At 57.8% G+C, this 21713-nt stretch overlaps 4 protein-coding genes across 4 annotated transcripts; all 4 read right to left on the bottom strand.

Annotated features, from left to right (window-relative positions):
- Positions 1 to 1894: 1894 nt before the first annotated feature.
- Positions 1895 to 3934, bottom strand: LPMP_291670 (hypothetical protein; the record flags this gene model as incomplete). Its single annotated transcript, XM_010702470.1, has 1 exon — positions 1895 to 3934. One exon carries the CDS (start codon positions 3932 to 3934, stop codon positions 1895 to 1897), a length of 2040 nt encoding a protein of 679 aa, XP_010700772.1.
- Positions 3935 to 5480: 1546 nt separating this feature from the next.
- On the bottom strand, positions 5481 to 6617 carry LPMP_291680 (hypothetical protein; the record flags this gene model as incomplete). Its single annotated transcript, XM_010702471.1, has 1 exon — positions 5481 to 6617. One exon carries the CDS (start codon positions 6615 to 6617, stop codon positions 5481 to 5483), a length of 1137 nt encoding a protein of 378 aa, XP_010700773.1.
- A 2812-nt stretch (positions 6618 to 9429) lies between these two features.
- Positions 9430 to 16050, bottom strand: LPMP_291690 (hypothetical protein; the record flags this gene model as incomplete). The annotated part of the gene is made up of 1 exon (XM_010702472.1): positions 9430 to 16050. The coding sequence occupies one exon, from the start codon at positions 16048 to 16050 to the stop codon at positions 9430 to 9432; it is 6621 nt and encodes a 2206-aa protein (XP_010700774.1).
- A 1385-nt stretch (positions 16051 to 17435) lies between these two features.
- Positions 17436 to 21098, bottom strand: LPMP_291700 (Zn-finger domain protein, putative; the record flags this gene model as incomplete). Its single annotated transcript, XM_010702473.1, has 1 exon — positions 17436 to 21098. One exon carries the CDS (start codon positions 21096 to 21098, stop codon positions 17436 to 17438), a length of 3663 nt encoding a protein of 1220 aa, XP_010700775.1.
- Between the last annotated feature and the right edge of the window lie 615 nt (positions 21099 to 21713).

Genomic DNA, 21713 nt, shown 5'->3' on the forward strand with positions numbered 1-21713 from the left:
GGGTGCGTGGGTGGGGTCGACACACTCAACACACGCAACCGCACACGCACACACACACAAGACAGTGGAGAAAAACAAAAACAGCAATTGTGATAGAAAAGATGGTCCGAAGAGAACGAAAGAATATCACAGCGTGTGTGTGTGCGCACCACACCTTCGACAGCCCCACAGTGATCCCTGATAAGCGCCACGTCTGCGGTAGTGCAACGCAGAGAGAAAGAAAGAAAGGTGTCTAGAAATAGTGAGTACACACACACACCCTACGTGCAATGGCTGGATAACGTACCTAATGAAAATGGGCGGAAAGGAGGAGGGGGAGGTCCAAGAGAGGCTTCAGTGGAAGAGCACCGTTCGAGAGGGAAAGAGGGGGAGGTTCTGAAGAAAATAGAAAGCAGTATGAGCACACATGTGTGCATACGTGCAGACAGACGTACACCCAGAAGGGAGAAGCGAGATGCGCGCACACGGGCACCCGAAGAGTGGGGCGAGAGCAAAGATGAAATGCGGGTGGTGACTCGGTGAAGGGGCAGTTGTGCAACTGATGTGCGCGCGTCGGGATCGCACGGGAGATGGAAAACAAGGAGAGATAGCAAAAGAGGAAGCGTGTGGAGTGTGGAAGGAAGAAGAGGTCATCAGCGCAGACACACACACATGCACAGCCTTGTGCACAAGGGCGCGTCGTTTCATGAGAAAAGTGAACAAGAAGAGGGCCCGTGCTGCGTCTCCGTAAACCTTCCATATTCATGAGGAAGAATAGGGGTGAAGGAAAGGCGAGGCTTGTGGCAGAAAGGGTACAGCGGAGAGATGCAGCGCAGTACTTTAAGGTTGTACCATCCGCATCACACCTCGCCTGCCCCCCTGGCCCTGTTGTTGGGTGTCGCCTTCTTTTTTCTTTCCGGTGCTTCTCCTTGTCCTCAGCATTCCTCTGTCGACTCCATCCCCGGTACACCTCTTCGCCTGCCACGCCCCCCCCTGGTGTCTGTGTATCCCCACCGGACGCACTCTGCGCACACACAACAGGTCAAAACACTGGGGGACAAGTGCAACAAAGGGGGGGGTGGTGGTGGCGCACAAGGGATATCCGCAGTGCAAAGTCTTCGTATTTTCTGTAAGAAAATCTCGACTACCGATGTAGAGAGAGCGGTCTGCCTGTTGGGTAGTGCGCTTCGCATTACATGTCTGTTATGCTCTACTGGATCGCATTCCTCCTTTCACTTCTTCGCTGCTAGAGGGTTGGAATAGGTGCTGAGCGCAGGCCTCTCTGCCATTTCCTCAATGGCCTCCGCTGCTGAAGTACCCTAACGCTTAACGTAGTGAGAGAGAGGCTGATATAGGCAGAGCGGCGGGAAAGAGAAGACGCGCGGTGAACTAAGCTAGCACCGGCATGCGGATGGGGGGAGGGAGATTGACTGCAAAGTAAGAGAAGAGCACTGTGTTAGCACGAGGAAGGAAAAAAAAGGCTACAACGTGTGACCTGGGGTCATGACAGCGTCAGACAGAACGCACACAGAGACGCGTGTGGGTCTATGCACATGTATACATGTGTGAAACTGGAAGAATGCAGAGTACAGCTGGGCATGGTGTTTAAATGGAGTTCAAAGCATCGCATTCCCGTCCCTCTACGCTTTACGCCAGCACACACACACACACATCCCACACATGCAGAAAGCGAGCAATAAACCCAAAAACAAAAGGAGTGTGTACGACGCAGGCACAGAGGTTGGACAGAGCCAATACAGAAGGGAGAGAGAGACGGAGAAGTGAAGAGGAGGTTGACTAGAGCGAGTCAGCTAAGGAAAGAGGGGAAACGAGCGTCGCGACCTTACACCCTCTCCTTTCTCTTCCTCTTCGCTCTCTCTCTCTCCAGAAACGTGGTGAATACAGACCATCCACCCTAGTCAATCTTGATGCTGCTGTAGATCTTGCGCACGAACACAATCGAGCAAATCACACCGACCGCGCCAGCCGCCATTCCATACATGTACGACACCATCCCCATGTAGGCAAAGTAGAGCACCGCAGAGGCGAAGCTGCTCACAGAAACCTGAGAGGCAAAAAAGATGGCTGACATGCAGAACATATGCACACCGGCACCGCCGGGCGCGAGGTACGCAATCCACCACCAGCGATGGTTCTCGTAGCACAGAACGTAGTACAGGCACGATATGGTGACGAGAGCGCAGGCGAGAACCCAAATGCTCGCTGTCACAGTGAGGAAGCCGAAGGAGTAGTAGATCTGGCCTTCCCACAAGTCCTGCATGATATAGTAGAGCTCGATCACCGCGACGATAAGCGGTACAGTTGGCCAGAAGACGTACGTGAAAATGGGCTGGTTGATCAAGCTCTGTGCCGGAACCTCGCGAGCGAGACGGCCGACCCGGGTCGGGTTCGTGAGGGGCTGCTCGCGGAAGGCCAGGGAGCCTCCCAGCACCGTCAGTGGCAAGCTCACCGCAATGAAGAGCGCCAGCACCTCTAGTAGCGTCGAAAACGGGATGGCAGTAGTGGCGCCGTGCGACTTGTTGATAATGAGGATGAGGAAGTACATAAGCAGCATCGCACCCGGCAGCGTGAGGCTGCAGGTAAAAATGTGCTTCCAAGCACGGCAGTTGAGGTATTGCAGCAGCACCCCACAGACGTAGCCGCTAATGAACGACGTGAAGACGGCGGTCAGCAAGAGCGTCGTGAGGAGCGCGCCGCGCCGAGAGGGTGAAAGAAAGCCCATAAGCGCAATAATGAGCACTACCGCAACCGTCGTGAGTATTTGCAAACCGTTGGCGACAAAGATGGCAAGCCAGTTCGCCTGAGGTGGCGGACGGAACACGTCGGCGTGGATCAGCTTCCACCCCATCTCCTCCTGCAGGTCATCCGGGTCTTCGGAGTTGTAGCGGTTAAAGTCTCTATGCAGCGCTCGTAGTAGTGCCCCCACCACGGCACTACCGACGAACAGCACCACCATAAGCGAGAGGATGATGAAGAGGATGTGGTCAGCGGGGGCGGCAGCGGCGGCGGCGGTGAGATAGAAGTCCCACCGCGTCGCCCACTTGACCTTCGAATTCTCTTTCCACTTGACACTGTACGTCCAGTACACCATCGTCTTGTTGAAAATCACATCCCTCATACGGAGGCTGCGCGTTGACTCGAGAACCTCCGGATCGATGTCCATCTCTTTGCTGCACTCTTCAGATGCGTTCCAAGCAATGCTTCTTGCCTTGACCTCGATGAAGACCACGATATACTTCCGTTCCATCTCCGGCGTTGTAGTGGTCGTCTTGCTGTCGATGTTGTAGTGAATTGTGAAATCAAGGTGGTTGTTCAGCAGTGTGGCTCTCGCACTCGTGCATTTGGCAGGGAGTCCAAGCGGAAACCCCCGCTGTGCGTAGATCCTAACGTTTTTGCCGAGCTTCTGGGCGCACTTGCTCATCTGCGTCCTCTCCGGGTCGGTGGAGAAAACCGGCAAGTTGTCGATGTTCATGTACACACGGTACCACTTATTGATCATATTTGAGAGGGTTTTTGCTTCCTTGCTGTGAATCCTCTCGTTGTTGGCGACAACGTTGCAATCGGGGAGAGGCATGCACTTCACGTCCTCCAGCATCTTGACGGCGTACAGGGAGTTGAGCATGCGGTCACCCCAAATAATCTCGCCAATGGACTCCTCCTTGAACTCTAACATCGCTGGTTGACAGAAGGGCATCTTTGCGTAGTCGATGGGAAACATCTCCGACGAGGAGCGCAGTGTATTCGCCATGAATTTGACGGCATCGCCCGCTTTGTACGACGTCTCCGCTGCGCCAGGCACATAAAAGGCGTTTGCAGGGGTTGCGGCCACAGCGAACAGGTGCAGCACCACCAGTATGGGGAGCAGTAGTAGCGGACGCCACGCATCACCGCCGCTGCCCCAGCGGGAGTGCACACCTTGGGTGGAAATGGGCATTGTTGCAGAGGAAAATTTCCCCGAAAAAGGCGTTCACCTGTGTCGCTTGTTATGCTCTTCTATTTATGCGCCCCAAGCATAGGTGCAGGCAATACAAGCCGGTCGGTGAGCGACTCCTTCCCTTTTCTTCGTCAGCTCGTTCTCTTGTGGAGCTACGCTGCCTTCCAGGGGGGAGGGGGAGGAGGGGTTCTGTTCTTTCCTTCTCCAATGGCTCCTTCTTCCTCTCTCGAAGTCTTGCCACGACTGAGGATATCAGCGATGGCGGCGCTGGTGTCTCGAGTACCTTCGTCCCTCTCTCCTGCTCTTGATTTATTTAGTCGATATGCTGCACTACTTCTCGTTTCACCACACGATGAGCGAAACGTGCGTGTCGCTTAAAAGATGCCTCGTGGGAGTGCAGCTGCGCGCTCGTGTGGACGCCTATCAGGCTCAGCAAGCGGTGTTAAAAGGCTGCAGTGCAGTCTAAGGCCCAGAGATCAAGAGGCAGCGAGAGGTGAAAGGGGAGGTTGAAGAAGGCGAGGGAAAGGTCGGAACAAGACACGCACACACACACACACACACAACGAAACAGCGAAACAAAGACTGAGAAGGCTCAGCGTGGGGGGTGGTGAGGAGCTTGAGGCGAGACGATGTGGGTGTGCACATGAAAGAGCACACGTGCGCGAACAAAATAGCTACCAAAAATGAAAAAGAGAACGCCACAGTGCACAATCCAGTACAGCTCCAGAATTTGAGGCGGCGGATGGATGACGGGAGGGAGCGAGAAGAGAAGCAGAGGTTTGTGAGTGTGCGTGGGTGGAATGGAGCAGGGAACACTGCGAAGTCGGTATTAAGGGTAGTGTGTGCGGATGTGCGTGCGGGGGTACGTCGTTGCGATCCGAAAGAGACGAAGGTAGAGAGAAGGAAGAGAAGATACAAGTGGGAATGGCGTGCTAGGGCGAAACGTTCCCTGGGAAGCCTCACTCCGAGTGCCTGCATGCTCGTATAGAAGCGCACACTAGGAGAGAAAGAGGCTGAGGTGCCTAGAGAAATAAAGCTGCCAGGCGTGGGCCTCTTCTCAGCGAACCACGTGACATCGTGGACTCCCTCATCATTGCATACTTGCACAAATGGTCCCTCACCCACCCACCTCCAAACAGTCCTTGGGATCCACAGGGCAGGTCACCTGCGCCACGTCTGCCCCTCGGCTGAAAAGAGCGGGAAGGAGCTTCGTTGTAATGCGCCGGCTCAGAGCGCACTGCACCACACACCGAGCAGTGCGCACACACACACAGTAGGGCAATGATCCACACACACACACACACGCACGAAAAAAGAAGCGCCGGATATTTAGAGAAAAAGAGCGGCACAAACTCGAGCAGCCGAGGGCAATCAAAAGCCCGAAATACGCCTATCGTTTGCACGAATGAGGAGGAAGAAGCTCCATCACGATGCACAGGTTAGTAGATGAGAGAGCGAATGAGGAGCAACCGCCACCACACGCACAGGCGCAAAGGTGCGCGCGAGCAAAAGAAAAACAGCCCAACAACAAGAAGGGGCCACGCTGCTACACCGTCTTGGGCTTGTGCAGCGCCTCTTCTGAGCCATGGTTCACGTCGAGAGCAACAGCCTTGGCGCCATTTGAGCACTGCGCGACCCCAGGAGCACGAAGGCGGTTGAGAAAGTCGTAACTATTACTCCTGACATGAGCGTCAGCACCGCTGCTGCCGTTCTGCCGCTGCGTTTCTCGGGCGATGACGCGCATCTCCTCGCCGATCATGTCATCGATGCCGCGGTGGTCCTTAAGCCACATCATCGTGGTCGGCGGTACACCTGGAACGGGGCTCGCGGTACCGCCACCAGATAAGCGAACCTCCTGCAGCTCTTTGCGGCGGCAGAGAGCGTAGGTTGCACTGTACATCACAGCCATCCCCAGCGCGCACGCTGCCCACCAATGTAGGCCACCTCCAAAGAAACGGCGGAGGACAATGTCCGCCAGCAGCCAATAAGTGAGATAGATCGTCACCACGAAGTCGAGCACGAGCTTGCGACGTTGCAGGAGCGTTGCAAGAGGGTAGGAACACAGGAAGGCCGCGAACATGTGTTGTAGGTAAAAGCGGCGCTCACTACCATCGCGCAGCCGGCCGGCGATAGAAGCGTCGACGTCAGCAAGCACAGGATTCTTTTCCACTACACCAGGTGTAGCGGCGTCGCGGCGAAGCCTCTCATCCAGCGCCTGCGCTTCTGTTCCAGCAGACACGTCCACAGGGCTCAGGAACAGGGAGGCTAGAGGCACGTGAAAGCAGTAGCTGAGCTGCTCTAAAAATGATAGTGACGCCGCCGGTGGTGCTGGGGGAGACACTGTTGTTGTCGTTGTGGAAGAAGGAGTGACGGCCAGGGAAAGGTCAAGCACGTTCGCACGCTGGTATACAATTTCACCGAGCCCGCGGGCTCGGTGAAGTCCTTGCCATTCTGACCGTGCGGGCGTAGCGTAGGGTCTGTCGGGCATGACCAGCGACAGTGCAGGTGGACTCATTTGTGGTGTAGTCCTCTCTGCGACGGCGGCAGTGCCCATCGACAGCTCCGCCACCCCGAGCAACACCCGCGTCAGACCAAGCATGACAAAGAACAAGCTCACAGCATGAAGTATTTGGAAAAACAGGAAGGCGGGGTTGCTGATAGTGCGGCCGAGTCCAAGCGCCATGGTTCGTGTGCCTCAGCGATATGTAGAGGGTTGCGCAAGACTCTCTTCTTGTGAGTGTGTGGATGCAAGCGATCGAAAGAGGTAGCTCAAGTCAGTACCACACAGAGAGCGAAAGACAAGGGTGTTTGGTAGGTCGCACGAGCAGCGGAGCAGAGAAACACAGAAGACAAAAAAAGAGAGGAGGAGAGATGCAAGGAGGCGCTGGTGTGTATGTGCGGGCACGCACTGCCGTCTCTCAGGGCAGCACGCGCGGAGGTGTAGAAGTAAGTGGTATGCCTGCTGCTGTGCGCGCTTGTGGAGAGGCGCCTGAAGGCAAGTACGTGAGGTCGAGGTATGGGGAAGGGCACGTGCGCCCTTCTAAAACTAAGGCCGGGGGGTGAATGACTCAAAAGTAAAAGGATACCACACACGCACACACCTACACCTACCCCAGTCACCGCCTCAATGGATACTCTCACGTACCGTGTCCGGGTGTGCAGGCACGCACGCGCAGAGGCGCAAACAGTTGGACCCTTAAGGTAGACCGACAACGTCAGGAGTGCTCAGACGTGCACACAGGGCAGTTTGATCTCTGTTCGATCGTTGTGGAGGGAAAAGGAAGGGTGAGGGTAAGAGGGCGAATGCACAATGATATCCCCAGCGAGTCCTGCTGTCGTTTTGGGAGGGGGGGGAGGGCTGTGCACATAGGTGTGGAGTGGTGATTCCGTCCACATAAGAGAGGAATGGCACAACGGTGTGCAGAGGGAAAGCAGGTGAGATGCAGATACGAGAGAGAGGGGCCGAAGGCAAGAGTGCCAGCACCGACAAAGGTGGCGGAGGTGTGAGGGTGAGAACAACAGTGAAGGGCGCAATGACGTGCCGAGAAGAAGTAGAAAGGGAGTGCAGTGCGTGGAGGCAAGGCATCGGTCTTCCACGAATGCAAACGAGGCAGGCGTGAAATCGTGCCGAACAACTGGCTTATCAAAGCAGTGTGCGAATGCCTGGCGACTGTGGAGTAAGACAGTACCACCATCGCCTTCTGGTCTTTTTGTGTTTGGTATCTCGCGCTTTTGTTGTCAGCAACGCCGAAGGTGAGGGAGTGCGGCTCGTGCAGCAGGAAGGAACGCAAATAACGGCAACGGTCACACAGGCACACATATTCACAGAGAGACAAACGCGCCAAGGCGCGCAGTAAGAGAGTCAGTACCTCGTCATCAGGAAGACAGCGCGCTGCCATCTTTCTCCTCATTCACCGCTTTGTCTATCGCCACGGAGGTGATCTTCAGGAGCTCATTCTCGATCACGTGGCTCTCCAAGAGTGCCAGCTGCCACCCGAGCTCATCGAGTCGCTGCAGGAGTTCCCTGAAGAGGATCAGTCGGTCTCCCATAGCAGCCCGCACACCGTCGCGTAGCTGCATGTCCTTCACCTTGTATGCGGGCAGCACCTCTGAGGTAGTCTAGAACAACCAGTCTTGCACAAGATTGCACCACATGTCAGTGGGAGTGTAGAGGTCCCAGTGCTGCCTACACGCTCCGCTCCTCCCCTTGCGTTCCTACTAAGAAAGCTCACCTCTTTATAAGAGACTGGGTGCTGGTGGTGGCAGTACTTGCGCTGCTGCCACAACCGCCACATGTGCTGCTTGCCTGCGTCATCGTACTGCTGACGCTTGGCGAAGATAGCGCTTTGCCATGCAGAGTAACGTTGCCGTCAAGGGGGGGGGGGGGCAGCCTGTGCGAAGGGCCATTACTTCGGTAAAGTCGGCTTCAACGAGTATCCGACTCAGCTGATCTGCGCCGTGGTCTAGCACTAGGCACCACGAAACCCAGTGTCATTGCAGAAAGTGGGCAGCGTGCCGCAGTCACTTCTCTTGGCGTTGCCTCCTCGTGCTCCCTTGTATCTCCCAACTTGTTCGCTGTGGGACACGCATTCCGCTTTACTGACTAAGAGGAAGGAGAGGGAGGAACTGGGGAGGAAGGAAGGACGAGCGCGTGCGTATTTTCTGCCAAGAAACTGCTCTCGTGACGCGACAGGTGCCACAACTGACTTGTGAGCGGTGGGCGGATGAGCATTGGTGACACAACAAACCGCACGGCGCACGCCCACGTGTTAGTGGATGCAAAAGTGGAGAGAGAACGACGAGAACAAATGTACGGATGTGGCTCGCAAAGAAAGATGAAGTGGAGACTTACACTTTGTCCAACCAACGCGTACACACGTGTCGTATCCTGCCGTGGTATCCCCTCCTCCCTGGCATGCATGTAGGTGTACAGATCTCTCTGGGTCCTCACGCCACCCACCTCACCGGCATCTCTTGGGTTGCCTGAGGGGTTCAGTGGCGCACACGACAAAGCTACGCATCAAGCAGCGCCGGGGGGAGGGAGGGGGCGGCGGCGCCGCGGAGGTATCGCTGCCGATGGCACCCACACAAGGCAAAGAGAGCGAGTTCGGGGGAGAGGGAAAGTTATACGAAGTCTCAAGTCATTGCTTTCGCTGGAGGTGTAGTCAAACCCCTGAAAGGGGTGAAAGCACCATCCCCATTTTCTTTTCCAGCGTCGAGTGACATTTGCCCCCCCCTTTTGTTGTCCTTTTTTTTTCCACTTTATACGGCTGTGCGAGAAGGGAGGGATTGCGTCAGGGCAGTGGAAAAAATGGGGGGCGGAGTGGCTGGCTCGGATACTGCACATTGACGCCTCAGTGCGCGCGCGCACGCCTGCGGGTTAAATGAAGAAGGCGCAACACCGTGCTCGAAGGGGAAAGATGACAGCAGAGCTTTCTACACTGCTCCTCTCAAGCTAGAAAGTGTCTCCCAGTTGCCCCTCACCTACCCTGCCACTACATCGCTTCATCACAACGACTCTCCCCATCAGTGGCACTCCGCACAGTCAAAGTGAAAAGCTGAGAGATGGCGCGCCGTTCCTCTGGTGTGAACGGGGTCGTCGTCTCCACGCGTGAGCGCAGCTGTGCAGAAAGGCTTGACAACAGCTGCACAGAGCCGTGGCGGTGCACGAGAAGCGGCACTGTTTCTTGAAACGCTGTCATCAACATGGGCAGGTGTTCGCCAACCGCACGCAGCGCACCGCCAGCGACCACGTCGTCTGGCGTAGCAGATGTGGAGTGATGCGACTGCAGCGACGCAGACCTTGTCGGTGCCGCCGCGACGAGCGCCGCGGCCAGCGGCGAGACGCACGCCCCGAAGACGCGCGTGAACTGGCCAACGTCGACATCGTCGTCGTCATCGTCGGCGTCATCGAACTTCCCAACCTCCTCTTCGTCTCCTTCATCTTCATTTGCAGCATACGCGGCGTCATCCGCGTCGTCGTCGTTCGCGCGTGTTTCCTCCTCCATATCCCCTGCGGCGTGCGAGAGATGTGACAACGTAGACGCCAGTTCCTGTTCCAGTGTCGAGGTCATCAGCGACTCGGTAGGGTACACAGCGCAGCCAAAGACGGTAAAGCACGTCGCCATCTCGGAGATGTCCTTGGCCGATTCAATTGTCTCCACCTGTGTGAGGTCGCGAGTACTCACGTGCACGGCTGCGTAGCGGGCAGCGTGTCTGTGTTGGAAAATGAGGCGCACCACCGGTGCCTCCGTCTCGTCCCAGGATCCGCCGGTACCGTCATGGCCAACCTCGTCTCCGTCGCCTTCCCTCCCCGGGCGAACGGCACGCACCCACACCGCGTGAGGGGCGGCTGAGGTGGCAACTGCACACTGCAGCAGTGGGCGCAAAATGCGACGCTCTGCTAATGTGAGGACGCCGGTTTCTGGTGAAGAAAGTCGCTTCTTCACGTCTGCTTTGCCGAGACACGCGCACCACTCCTCTGGCGGTTGCAACCACGGCAAAGGCGACGTCTCCCCTGCAGCTGCTGTGGCGGAGGCTTCCACCCACAGGGCCTCGAGTCGTTCCTCCACCTCCGAGGCGTAGCGGAGCACCACCTGCGGCAAAGGGGGAACTGTCGTGTCCAGCGAAGCCAACACCGCGTCTGTCACGTCCACGCTGACGTATGGCACCAAGCTTGAGATTGGCAGTGGCGGCGTCTCTGCGGAGGTGTCGCTGCCAGCAGCACCGGCAGACAAGAGTTGATATTTGTCATACCACTCCAATGAGTGCTCCGCACACGCCACAATCGCTGCCGCACGCACCGCCCAGGGGGTGCATCCTAACAACAGCCCCATAAGGATCAGGTGAGCCAACTGCAGCGGTAGCGTACGGTCTCGCTCTACCGAGCTCGCCGTGTTTCGGACCACCTGCGCTGCTGCAACATTCTTTCCGTTTCCCTTGTTCATCGGCACATCGGAAAGCTGTGGAAGACACCGGCAAAGAAGCGCCAGTGCGCCGGCGAGCGGCGTGGGCACCGCTGGTGAAGCGGGGCGGAATTTCATCGCTTGCGTTGGCAGTGCTTTCGTTGAGGACGACGCCGCGCGGGCGAGGCCGTAGCTCGCAAAGGTTAACTCCAGTGTCGAGGGAAGGGGGTGGTGCGGGGTTTCACCACAGCCTGCCCCTCCCTCTTTCGTGGTAGCCCATCCATAGGCGCTGCTGAGGGCGCCCACCCACATCTGTAGCATCTCTACACACCACGTTGTGTAAAAGTAAGCGGTGGGTCGCTCATTATGCGCCAGGAGAGTCAAGAGAACGGCAACATGTCCAACCGGCAGCGGCTCCGCAGGATGGGTCGTCCGTGCGCTGCTCTGAGAGTGGCACACTACCGCGTGCAACCGATGGACGACGTCCTCGGGATCGGCTAGCACGCGAAAAGACGGGATGTGCAGCTGCGGCTGCTGCGACAGAAAGCGGTAGAGTGTTTGCATCGTCGGCACTCGCTGGACATCGCTGAGCAGCTGCCGAAGCGCTCTGTGGACGGAATCAGGAGGGGTCGTAATTGTGGCACCGGCAGTCTCACAGACAGCGTAATACAACACTTGTTCACGTCCATCACGGAACTCCGCAACTGATGCGATACCCTGATAAGTAGTAGGGAGGCAAGACGTGCCGGGCGCAGACATACTCGACGCCAGCTGTGGGAGCGTTGCGGCAGCTGATTCGTGTGGATGCGTCTCTACTTTGCCTCGCCCCTCCGCGGGCAGCTCCGCCTTTCGCAGCATCACGCGCACATACAGCGGCGGGTAGTGCATGGCGGCCCACATCCGAAGCACCCACAGGCAGCCGTGTGGCGTGATCTGATTCCGCACGAGGTCGATGATGCACAAGGTACGCTGCTGCCCGTCCCACCAGCTGCGGCGCGGCGTCGGCGTACTGACGCTGTTTGGACGCACGACAAGGAGAAGGAGCTGAATGCCGTGCCCAAAGGCGCGGTGGCGACTGTCTGCCGGTGTCACGTCGCTGACACCACGCATCGTATACGGTGTCCCGACAAGCTCCTTGCAGGTAAAGAAACGCCGTTCGTTTAAAGAGAGTGCCAGAGACTGCGACGGCGCGTTGTCTGTGGGGTCAGGCAGTCTAGCAGTGCGGCACAGGTCTCCTAGTTGCCGCCGCGCAAACTTGTCACTCGGCATGTCACCGGCAACGTCCGACGTGACGTCCTCCGCAACGAGATTTGAGCGAGGCACTCTTGGGCTTCCTGCCACACCGACTGCCTCCATCACCCGCGTCTCACGCCTGCGCGTCACGTACGACGCACAGTGCTGCACAAAGGTGCTCCACAAGGTTAAGACCCTACGGTCTCTGAGGGTAGGCAGTTTTGGTACCTCTGGAGGCTTTTCCTTTGCGGCGGCGCACGTTGTGAGATAGTAGAGTCCTGGAGGAGACGGCGTGTCACTTGATCCGCGGGCTTTGCCGGAAAGGGGTGCATCGCGTCCCGTGACCGCCGCAGCCCGTGCGTACCTTCGCTGTCGACCATACTGGCTGAAGACGGGGATGCGCAGGGCGTCCAGAATGAGCAAGGCGTGCTTGCAGCAGAGGAAAAGCGCCTGACGCTTTGTAGCACCACAGCCAACGGCGTACCGCCGACCATATGACGCTGGCAAAGGCATCTCCACAATGGCCCGATGTATCGTTCCAAGCTCTGGGTGTCGTACCGCGTACTGACGTACCATCCGATAAACGTCGGAGCCGTTGTTCGCGAAATACTCTGCTACCTGGCGAAGCGCCCTTTGGCTAATGTCTGTGTGGTAGACAAATTGGAGACTAGCAATGTCACACAGCGCTTCATCGTCCACACCAGCAGCGCTGGCTGGCGCTGTCGCACCCGCGTGTGCACTGCTCGTAGACGAGGCTATCGACGGCATGCCAGCCTCATGCTCAGCGGAATCCGTCGTGACCGCCTCACATGTCGAGGTGCGCTGCTGTTCTTGCACGCGAGCCCACACTGCACTTTCGCTCGTAACCTTGCGCAGCGGCGGCGGTATGCGATGGAGTGACTCTGGAGGCAAGGCTGCGCCGCGTACCAACGGTGCCCAGCGCCCGAGCGCTCGCGCCGTGTCGGCGTGCTTTCTTTGCAGGAGCGGGTGATCGTAGAGCGGCTGGCCTGCTGCATCGAGCAGCATCTCTGCGTGCGCTGCGCACAGAAGAACTGCATCGTCGCGGGTGGGGCCCTCACCTTGCGCTATGTACTCCGGCATCGGTGGTTGCGGCTCTGACGACGGCGAGGAGATGGATGATAGCGCGTCAGTGTGACTCTCGTCCACCAACGGTGGCCTCCTCTTTGCTTTGGGACGGTGGCGCAGCGTGACGGGCAGCACCACCTTCGCAACATACAGTGCGCCATCTTCTGAGCCTTCTCGCTTGCTGCACGCGCGCACGATAGAAAGCGCCATATCGGGCGACTTGCCGTGGCGCTCCAGGTAGTCGCGTAAGCGAGTGGTTGCCATTACATCAGGCTGGCGCACGGACGAGAGCGTGTGATTGTACATACGGCTCTTGTGAACATCCTGGTCAGGTGACACGATAATGCGGCCATCAGCGTCTGGCGCCGCGTCCCAGTGCATGCGGGGCAGCCGCTCTTGGCATGCACGCAGCTCTCGCAAAAGGTCATCTTCGCGGTTGAGTGTGTTCACGAGCGTTCCCGCTTCTTCGGATAGCAGCGGGATGCGAGCTGAAAAGTGGCCGCTCGCATTCTCTGTATCCACAGCCTTGGACAAGTGCCTACGTTCTCTGAGATTCAGCCCCGAGGCTGCGATACGGCCCACAAAGCCCTCCATGACCCGCACCGGTGCTGGCAGGGACTCTGGTGGGAGCTGGGACGGGTCAAGCATGGGCTGCGCCGGGTCGTAGAGAGGGATCTGTGCCCGCATCGCGAAGGATTCCAGCGCCTGCGCCATAGCAGCATTGCCGCGTACCAGGCAGAGGCGATTCAATGCCGCCAGTGTGCGCAGTGCGTGCACGGCAGCAGCCACCTCAGCAAGACGATGTGTGTAGGACACACCAATGGCAACGAACGACTGTGTGTAGGGAAGCGGTGAACTGACGTCGACATCCTGTTCCGCAGTCAACGCTGCCCCTGGTGTGGAGAGCGGCACCGTGATGGTGGCCCGAAAGACGCGTCGGTCGCGCTGGCCTAATTCCTCTACAAGCATGAGCTCGGCCAAAAGAAAGTTGGTTGGGGAGATTGCTGATGTGTAGGCACTGTCTTCAGCGTGCGGCGCGGGCTGCGAGACAAACTGGCCCACGTAGCGCTCCAGAAGCAAATGCGCTGACTCAAAGTCACGCAGCGACGGCTCGTCTATAAAATAGCGCACCGCCAACATCGCTTGCTGATGCTGCAGCAATATGGACTCCTCAGAGGGCGGCGCGGTGCCGGCGCGAGCCCCAACAGCGCTCCTTGGTGAAGGAGAGGCACCTGAACCCCCTCCGTCTCTGCGAGAGTAGGTCATTCCGTCAGCCGCCCGCGAGTAGAGTGGCGCCTCGATTACGGCTCTACCAGGCCCCGGCGTCACCACTGTTGCTGCCGCAACCGTAGACGGATGAAGCTCCTCCACCAGCTCCATCGGCGGCGGGGAAGGAGCGGCATACCTGTATGTGAAGTCGCCCGGTTGCGCGCACCAGCGCTGCATCTTTGCGCACTCTACGGCGTGGACGGCCTGATTCTCACGGTTGTCGGGGTAAAGAGCGAAGCCCACGGCGTCGATGATGAGCTCCGCGTGCATGCAGGCGAGCAAGACGGCCTCTTTGCGAGTAGGGGCTTTTCCCATGGCGACACGCTTGCCAAAGCGTACAGGCAAGGGAAGGATGAGCTGTGCAAGGAAGAGGCCTTCCGGCATGCTCAAGCGCTGGCGCGTCTTCGAACCCTTGTCGGCATCATCGTCCTTCATGGCGCCACTGCGGCAGCCTTTCAACAATACAAGACGCAAGTTCGCCTTTAACGAAGTTCGATGAACTCGAAAGAAGCGCTCGATGCGCACGTGGCTGCTCGAGTCAAAATAGTGAGGAGATGCCAACGTGAAGGCGAGAGGAGCGAAGCCGCCGCGCTGCACCGGGGAGAAATGGACGCGATCGATTTGTAGTTCCTTCTCCTGCCGCTGTTGCGCAGACAATCCCAGCAGCCGCAGCGGCGGCGGCGACGGGGTGTCAGGTGGCGGTACCACTTCCGCAGCTGTGATTGGCGCGTCACTCGAAGACGCGGCGGTGATGATGTTGGCCGCGGGCATCGGAGCCCACCGCCCTGCCGCCCGCGCTGCCTCCGCGTGCTTGCGCTGCTTTGATGAAAGCTGAAACAGCTGAAAGCCCAGTGCATCGATGACACGTTCGGCATGCATGGCAGCCACTGCCTCAGCCTCCTTGGCTGTCGGTGCAAATCCTTCCCCGTAGCGCTCACCGAACTCCACCGGCAGTGGCAGCCGCCAGCGAGCATGGTACTGCGCCGCCTTGCCGCATCCCTGCACCTGCCGCACCTCCAGGTCGACAACAGAGGAGGAGGGGGTAGCGCCACTGGCACCAGAGACCGATGGTTGCAGTAAGCGTCGCACAAAATTGCTCACCTTCGCCTTGGCGTACGAGTCGATTGTGTCAATCGTCTCTATTGTTGTAGCCAATCTGCTGCTGCCCGTTGGAGAGACACATGAAGAATGTCCAGCAACCGTGGCGCCATCAGTCGTGAATACTGTCCCAGAGTTGCCCGAGGCGGCCAGCTCCGGCTCCGGCATCAAAACTTCAACCTCAATACTGGACCAATCGTCAGTGTTGTCCTTGTCGTGCGCAGTAGCCGAGGCAGTACTTGGGTGGCGCTGCGACGAAAATGACGACCGGAAGCAACGCTGAACGAGCGTGGCCGTGGGAGCCGCAGCTCGCAAATGCACAAGTCGCGGCGCTGTTACTTCATGCGTTAACGCCCGGAGAGGCGAGGAGGGAGGGGTACACCTGTACGCCATGAAGCTGCCATTTCGGAGAGGAAGTGCGTAGTTTTCCAGCAGCGGCAACGTAGAGCCTCCGCAAGGATAGGTGTAGAGTGCAACGACATCTACTTGCCTTCTTCTCATCATTACACACAAGCGGCGTGGCATAATACTCAACAGGCAAACCAATTGGCGCTTGGAAAGTCTGCCAGTCACTCGAGGGGGAGGGCGCAGGTGCAGGAGGTGCCCGCTGCAAGACAAGCACACACGCACAGATCACAAGGGAGGAGAGGCAGACGGACAAGACCGACGAAAAGGGAAAATACCGCAACGCCTGTCTTGAGCTGGCGGCGGGGTGAGTAACGAGAGGAAGATGATGACGTAACGTGAGAGGGCGGTCACATGCATAGGAGCGTGCAAGACGCGGGCAAGAGCGATGAACGCAAAGGAGAGACGTAGAAGCAAATGGAAGAAAAATAGGAATAGAGAGGGTGAGGAAGTGCCACGTCTATGTGCATGAACAATGGGGACAGCAGGAGATGAGCAGGCCAATATATCCACACATACATGTATACACACCGAGGCAGAGAGAGGGAGAGACGAAATCCGGCTACTTCACTCTCGATTGGTGCTGCAGATGTGCACGTCCCCTGGCACCGGGGCACGGCTAACTCGATGTACACGGAGCGGGTCTCCTAATTACTTTGGCGCCTCCTTTTTTTTCTTTTTTTTTTTTTGCGGGGGGGGGGTGACCCTTTGCTCTCACGTACTTCGTTATCTGAGAAACATTAGACGCGTGGACGTGTGCGAGTGTCTTGGATGTCTGGTGTGTACGTGTGGGTGTGCCACCCGCTCTCTAAGTGCGACTCATATGTGCTACAAGGGCGACTTGGTTTTGATGCTCTTCCACACACACACACACCTCCTCCACTTCCTCTCAACTAGCATCACCTCCACTGCCAAGTGCTGTTATCACCTTCCTGGGCTCAGCCACGCTTCCAGCACAAGAGGGAGGGAAGAGAAAGAGGGGGGTGGGGGTAGAGACAAGCGCAACAGCAAGGCAAGTGTGAACTCTGCCCGTCCATGAGTAGGTCAGAAGAAGTAGGAAAGCTCCAAAGGGTAAGTAAGTGCGAGACCACGAGCAACCGGCAGAGAGAAGTTGTGCCAAGGAGGGGAAGATGAGCGTGAGTAGTGGGATCCCAATAGCGCGCAGAACACGCACACAGACACACACTTGCGTGCGTCACCACCACTCTTATCACAAATGCGTCTGGCCCTCCTCCATAATACTCGTCTTGGCCCCTTTTATTGTCCCTTCTTTCACCTTTCAAGATGTGGTACGCAGGGAAGCGACGAGGAAACAGCGAGCGGACAAAGTCCTGACAAATACATTGGAGAGAGACCTCCTACAGAGAGAGAGAGAGAGCGGTGCGATGGCGATGTCCGCCTTGATGTGCGGGCGAGTGGGGAAATAAAGGGGAGGAGCGGGAGAAGCTGTATAGCGAGAGACAGCGTCATGGAGCGGTGCGTGAGAGAGGGAGGGGTGCAGCGTGTTAGGAAGCTGGTACATCCTCCACGCCGTCATGCGGCTCATCCCCGACCTCTGGCTCCGCTTCCCCATCCTGGACCTCGGCCTCGGCATTTCCGTCAACTGCGTCGCGTGAGTCGACGCTTTCCCAGTCGCTGTCCAACTCGCCATCCGTATCGTCGACGCTGCTTGCGTCTGACCCCGGGTAACGCCCAACCATCTGATGCACGTCGTACTTCCGCTCAAACGTTTCCTCCACTAGGGAGGGGTAGCTGCTCCAGAACAGCCGCACAAAAGGGCAGATGTAGAGGATACTGATGATTGGCACGGCGAACGCAATGGCGATGGTGAGGGCCATGCCGAAGATGATAGAGCGCGCAAACAACATGGGGTCCCAGAAGAAGAAGCTCAAGGCGACCGCCCCTACAAAGACTGGCAGCGCATTCTTCGTGATGCACAGAAGGAGTGTGCCGCACAGCACGGGCATCATCCAGACCATGACGGACGCAACAGCGAGGAAGAGAACCGCCACTACCACACGACGCAGCAGGAGGTACGATGGAATAGCAGCTTTCTCCACATACTCCTCGCGCCGGTCGAACCCCAGCGGCTCGACCATCGGAGGCAGGACAAGTTCGTCCTCGCCCTCCTGTTCCACAAATCCTTCCACCGCACGAAGTTGCTCTGGGTCGAACAGGTAGTCCTCCATGTGTACGACACTTTGCCCAATCCAGCGAACCACCGGAAAGAGAATGCGTAGCTGCGCTCGCTGCAGCGGGTACACAGCGAAGCAGGAGAGGACTGTGGATACGGATGCCACGAGCATTAGGATGTTGACGATGTAGTTTAAGAAGGTGTTGCGCAGAAGCAGCAGTGACCACCACTCATACGTGAGGGCGCGCCAGCGACCCATGCCCAGGTAGGGGTACGACAGCTGCAATGCGGCCATGTAGCACTTGGCCACACTCACTGTGTGAGGTTCTACCTTCACCGAGTCGTTCTCCACGTAGAATGACGGCGGTGTCGGCATCGCCTCGGGGCTCAGGGCACCGGTAATGTGGCTCATAGTATTATGATACGTGCGTCTCCACGCGTCGAGCACTATCTGATGCGCACGTGCAGTTGAGACGCACTTGTGCTCTGATACCGCGGACGGCGGCGCCACAATGGCCTCCAAATCTGCAGCCGGCATCTCCAACTGCGGCTTCTTCACCCACCCTGCTGGGGATGACAAGGCCACCAGCGTGTTGCACACACCATCCTCAGCTGTTGCTACGCGCAACCACTCCAGCGGCTTCTGCAGGCGCACCAGCGTGTTGCGAAACCCCTCCGACGCCGCTGCAACCTTATTGGCGGAGACGGGGTCAATGATGTGAAAGAGGAAAACTGAGCGATCCGACATGTTGCCCCAGACCTGCTCCCACAGCTCTTGCGCGTCGAGTGTCATGGAAGTGGAACTCACGGCGGCCAGCATCATGGTGTCGATGGTGCCGAAAGGGATCGACTCAGACGTCTGCGTCAGTTGCTCCCGTACTCGGGCAGAGTACATGGCACCGAAAGGGAGAAGCACCTGCTCTGCCAGAAGGCGCAGCACTTCGGTGCGGCGCCACTCGTGAAAGCTGTCGGCCATACCGATGTCGTATCCGGTCGTCATGCCCAGGGAAAGCGACATCTTTAGTGGGCGCCCCGTCAGCGGAGCTGTGCCGTCACCCCAGAGAAAATCACGGAACCCCAGCATTCCCCAAAGTGGCACTCGCACAAAAATAAGAAGCACCAACAGCTCCACCATCGCCACGCGGAGAAAGCCGCGAACAATGCGGGAAGGGTCTGAGTCGAATATTTGCGTTACGACACAGCGCCAATACCCCAAGACGGAGTCCCAGCGGGCGTCGAAGCTGCGCACAAAAAATAGGTCGACGCCGTTGGCGAACAAGGGGCCGACAACCGTCAACTCCATCGCGGTGAGCAGCATCACCAGCACCGCGCCCACCACCCAATAGAGCGTCACTTTCAGCACTGTGAGGCCGTGCAAAAAGGCGAGGAAGCCGCGATCAAAACCGACATCGATGTAGGGGGCGACGGCGTAGTGCAGCATGATTCCCCCCAGCTCCGGCAACGCACCGTAGAAGAAAAAGGCGTCCACGAGGTAGACCCCAAAGAGTGTCTTCACCTCTTCTTGCGACAGCAGCGGCACGCGCTCCGCCACCTCGTATATGCGCCGCTTCTGGGTGGTCAGGACGTTCCGCGTGTGGCGGTAGCGCCAACTCACGATGAAGCCGGCAAAGGCAAGTGCCGCGACTGCCCTGCCGCAGCTCGAGCGCAGCAGCAGCGTCAGCGCAAGACCGTAGCAGAGCTGCCATATCGACGAAGGTAAAAGCCGCTTCATGCCGCCGCCACCGGCGCCGGACTTCAGCCGGTCGATCGTGTCAAAGACCTCGTCGACGAAGGAAAGCCGGTATGACGTGTCGATGTCGCTGTCGCTGTCGCCATCGCCATCGCTGTCACTGTCGCCGCTCGAGTGCTGCTCGTCTCCCGCTGCTCGTGCCTCGGGTTGACGCGCACCACGTGCATCCTCGCGAAGCAAAGGCACATTTTCCGCCGCCCTCAAGGGTCCCCATTCCAGTCTCCACTCCTCTACACCAAAACCCTCTGGCAACGCTTCCCGATGGTGCCGCTGCTGCGGCTGTGGTGCATCATTGTGCATCCACTCCTCAATAGCTTCTGCTCTCTCCCCTTCCCCCGCTCTCGCGTCGTTCTCTTCGCCAAAGTGGAGAGGGCCCACGGGAAGCACTGCTGCGATTCGAGCCAACTCCTCTTCTTGGGCTTGCCTCGCTGTCTCGCGAGCGAGTCTCGCGCGGGCAGTGCGGAAGTAGTGGTCCCACTTCTTCCACCCCACTGCCACTGCGTTCATAACAGTGCACAAGACAAGGCCAAAGAGAATCGCGTCGGCCCACGCCAAGAAGGACTCCGTCATGGTGTACGCGCTGCCCTCCTCTTCCCACGCCTCCTGGCTGCCAGGCACGCCGGATGAGGTGGTGTGACTAGAGTTGCGCTTCGAGGATGTTGCGAAGGCTGACAGGGTAGTCGCCATGGGCTGCCAGAGAAGTGACCAGCGATTAAAACTGTAAACGAGTCCAAGCAGAAGCGGAATAATGACAAAGCGAAGAAGAACGCAACAGAGCGTCTCAGCTGATTCGAGGAGGAGCGGCTTAATAAAATGCTTGAAAAGGAACATGCGACGTTCATGCGGTCTCAGCGGGAGGTTAGCGCCATGGGGATATTCGGAGTGGACCAGCTGGTAGGACGCCCCGCAACTGCGGCAGGCGCGGTTGCGCTGTTGAATGACCCAGCGATCGATGCACTTTTGATGAACATACCCGACAGAGCCGCGACAACGGCAGCGGTGGGTGACAATAGGGTTGGAAGGAATGCTGGTGCTGTCAAAGCAGATCCAGCACTCAATGGTGGACCCCGATGCAGAGTTGCGGGTCGATGCCGGGAGGGATGAGGCAACAGCTGGAGTGGTGGGCGGTAGCGCGTCTGACAGGTCATCTTCAGCTGACCCGCTCCTTTGGGCATCTTTGTCTTTGTCGACTGTAGAGGTGGGTGAGGCAGCGGCGGTGGCGAGAGGCTCCACAGTGACCTCCCGCCGAGCCTTTCTTGCCCCTCGACGAGGGAGCTCTTGCATCTACGCAAAATGCGTGCTTTGTTATGTATGGGCGTGCGTTTCTGCGTGACGGGGAAGTTCGAGTAGAGGAAAGGCACCCAAAAGTGAAGACTACCAAAAAGTGGGAGGGGCAGTACAATGAGTGTGAGCACACGAGAAAAGTTCACAAAGCATTGGAGAAGACGACGACACCTGCAAGCACTGGCACACACACGCACATTCAGAGAAATTCACCCCCCACACCCCACCCGAAAAAAAAAACAAAAATGAAAGCGAATCACTTCGGGAAGTGAGGATGGCAGTAGCCAAATTGGTATGCTAAACAGTGGTCAAACAATGTGCCTACACACACACCCACACACACACTCGACAAACCTGATCAGCGTCCAGTGTGCAACGTCAAGGTAAACTGGGAGAGGGCCTCCAATGGGAGGGGCTGGGTAGAGGGTGAGAGGAGGGTACCGGGGGGAATGTGAAGAAGGGTCACAGAGCAAGCGTGTAGACCTCTACACCGAAGGAGAAAAAAGAAAAAGGAGGAGCAGGAAAACGTACACACGACGCGCGTTTGAAGACGAACACAAGGCGCACAAACAGACGAGAGAAGAATGCACAGTCACCTTCACGGGGAGCTGCGCA

The sequence above is a fragment of the Leishmania panamensis genome, assembly GCF_000755165.1.
Source record: "Leishmania panamensis strain MHOM/PA/94/PSC-1 chromosome 29 sequence".
Lineage (NCBI taxonomy): Eukaryota > Euglenozoa > Kinetoplastea > Trypanosomatida > Trypanosomatidae > Leishmania > Leishmania panamensis.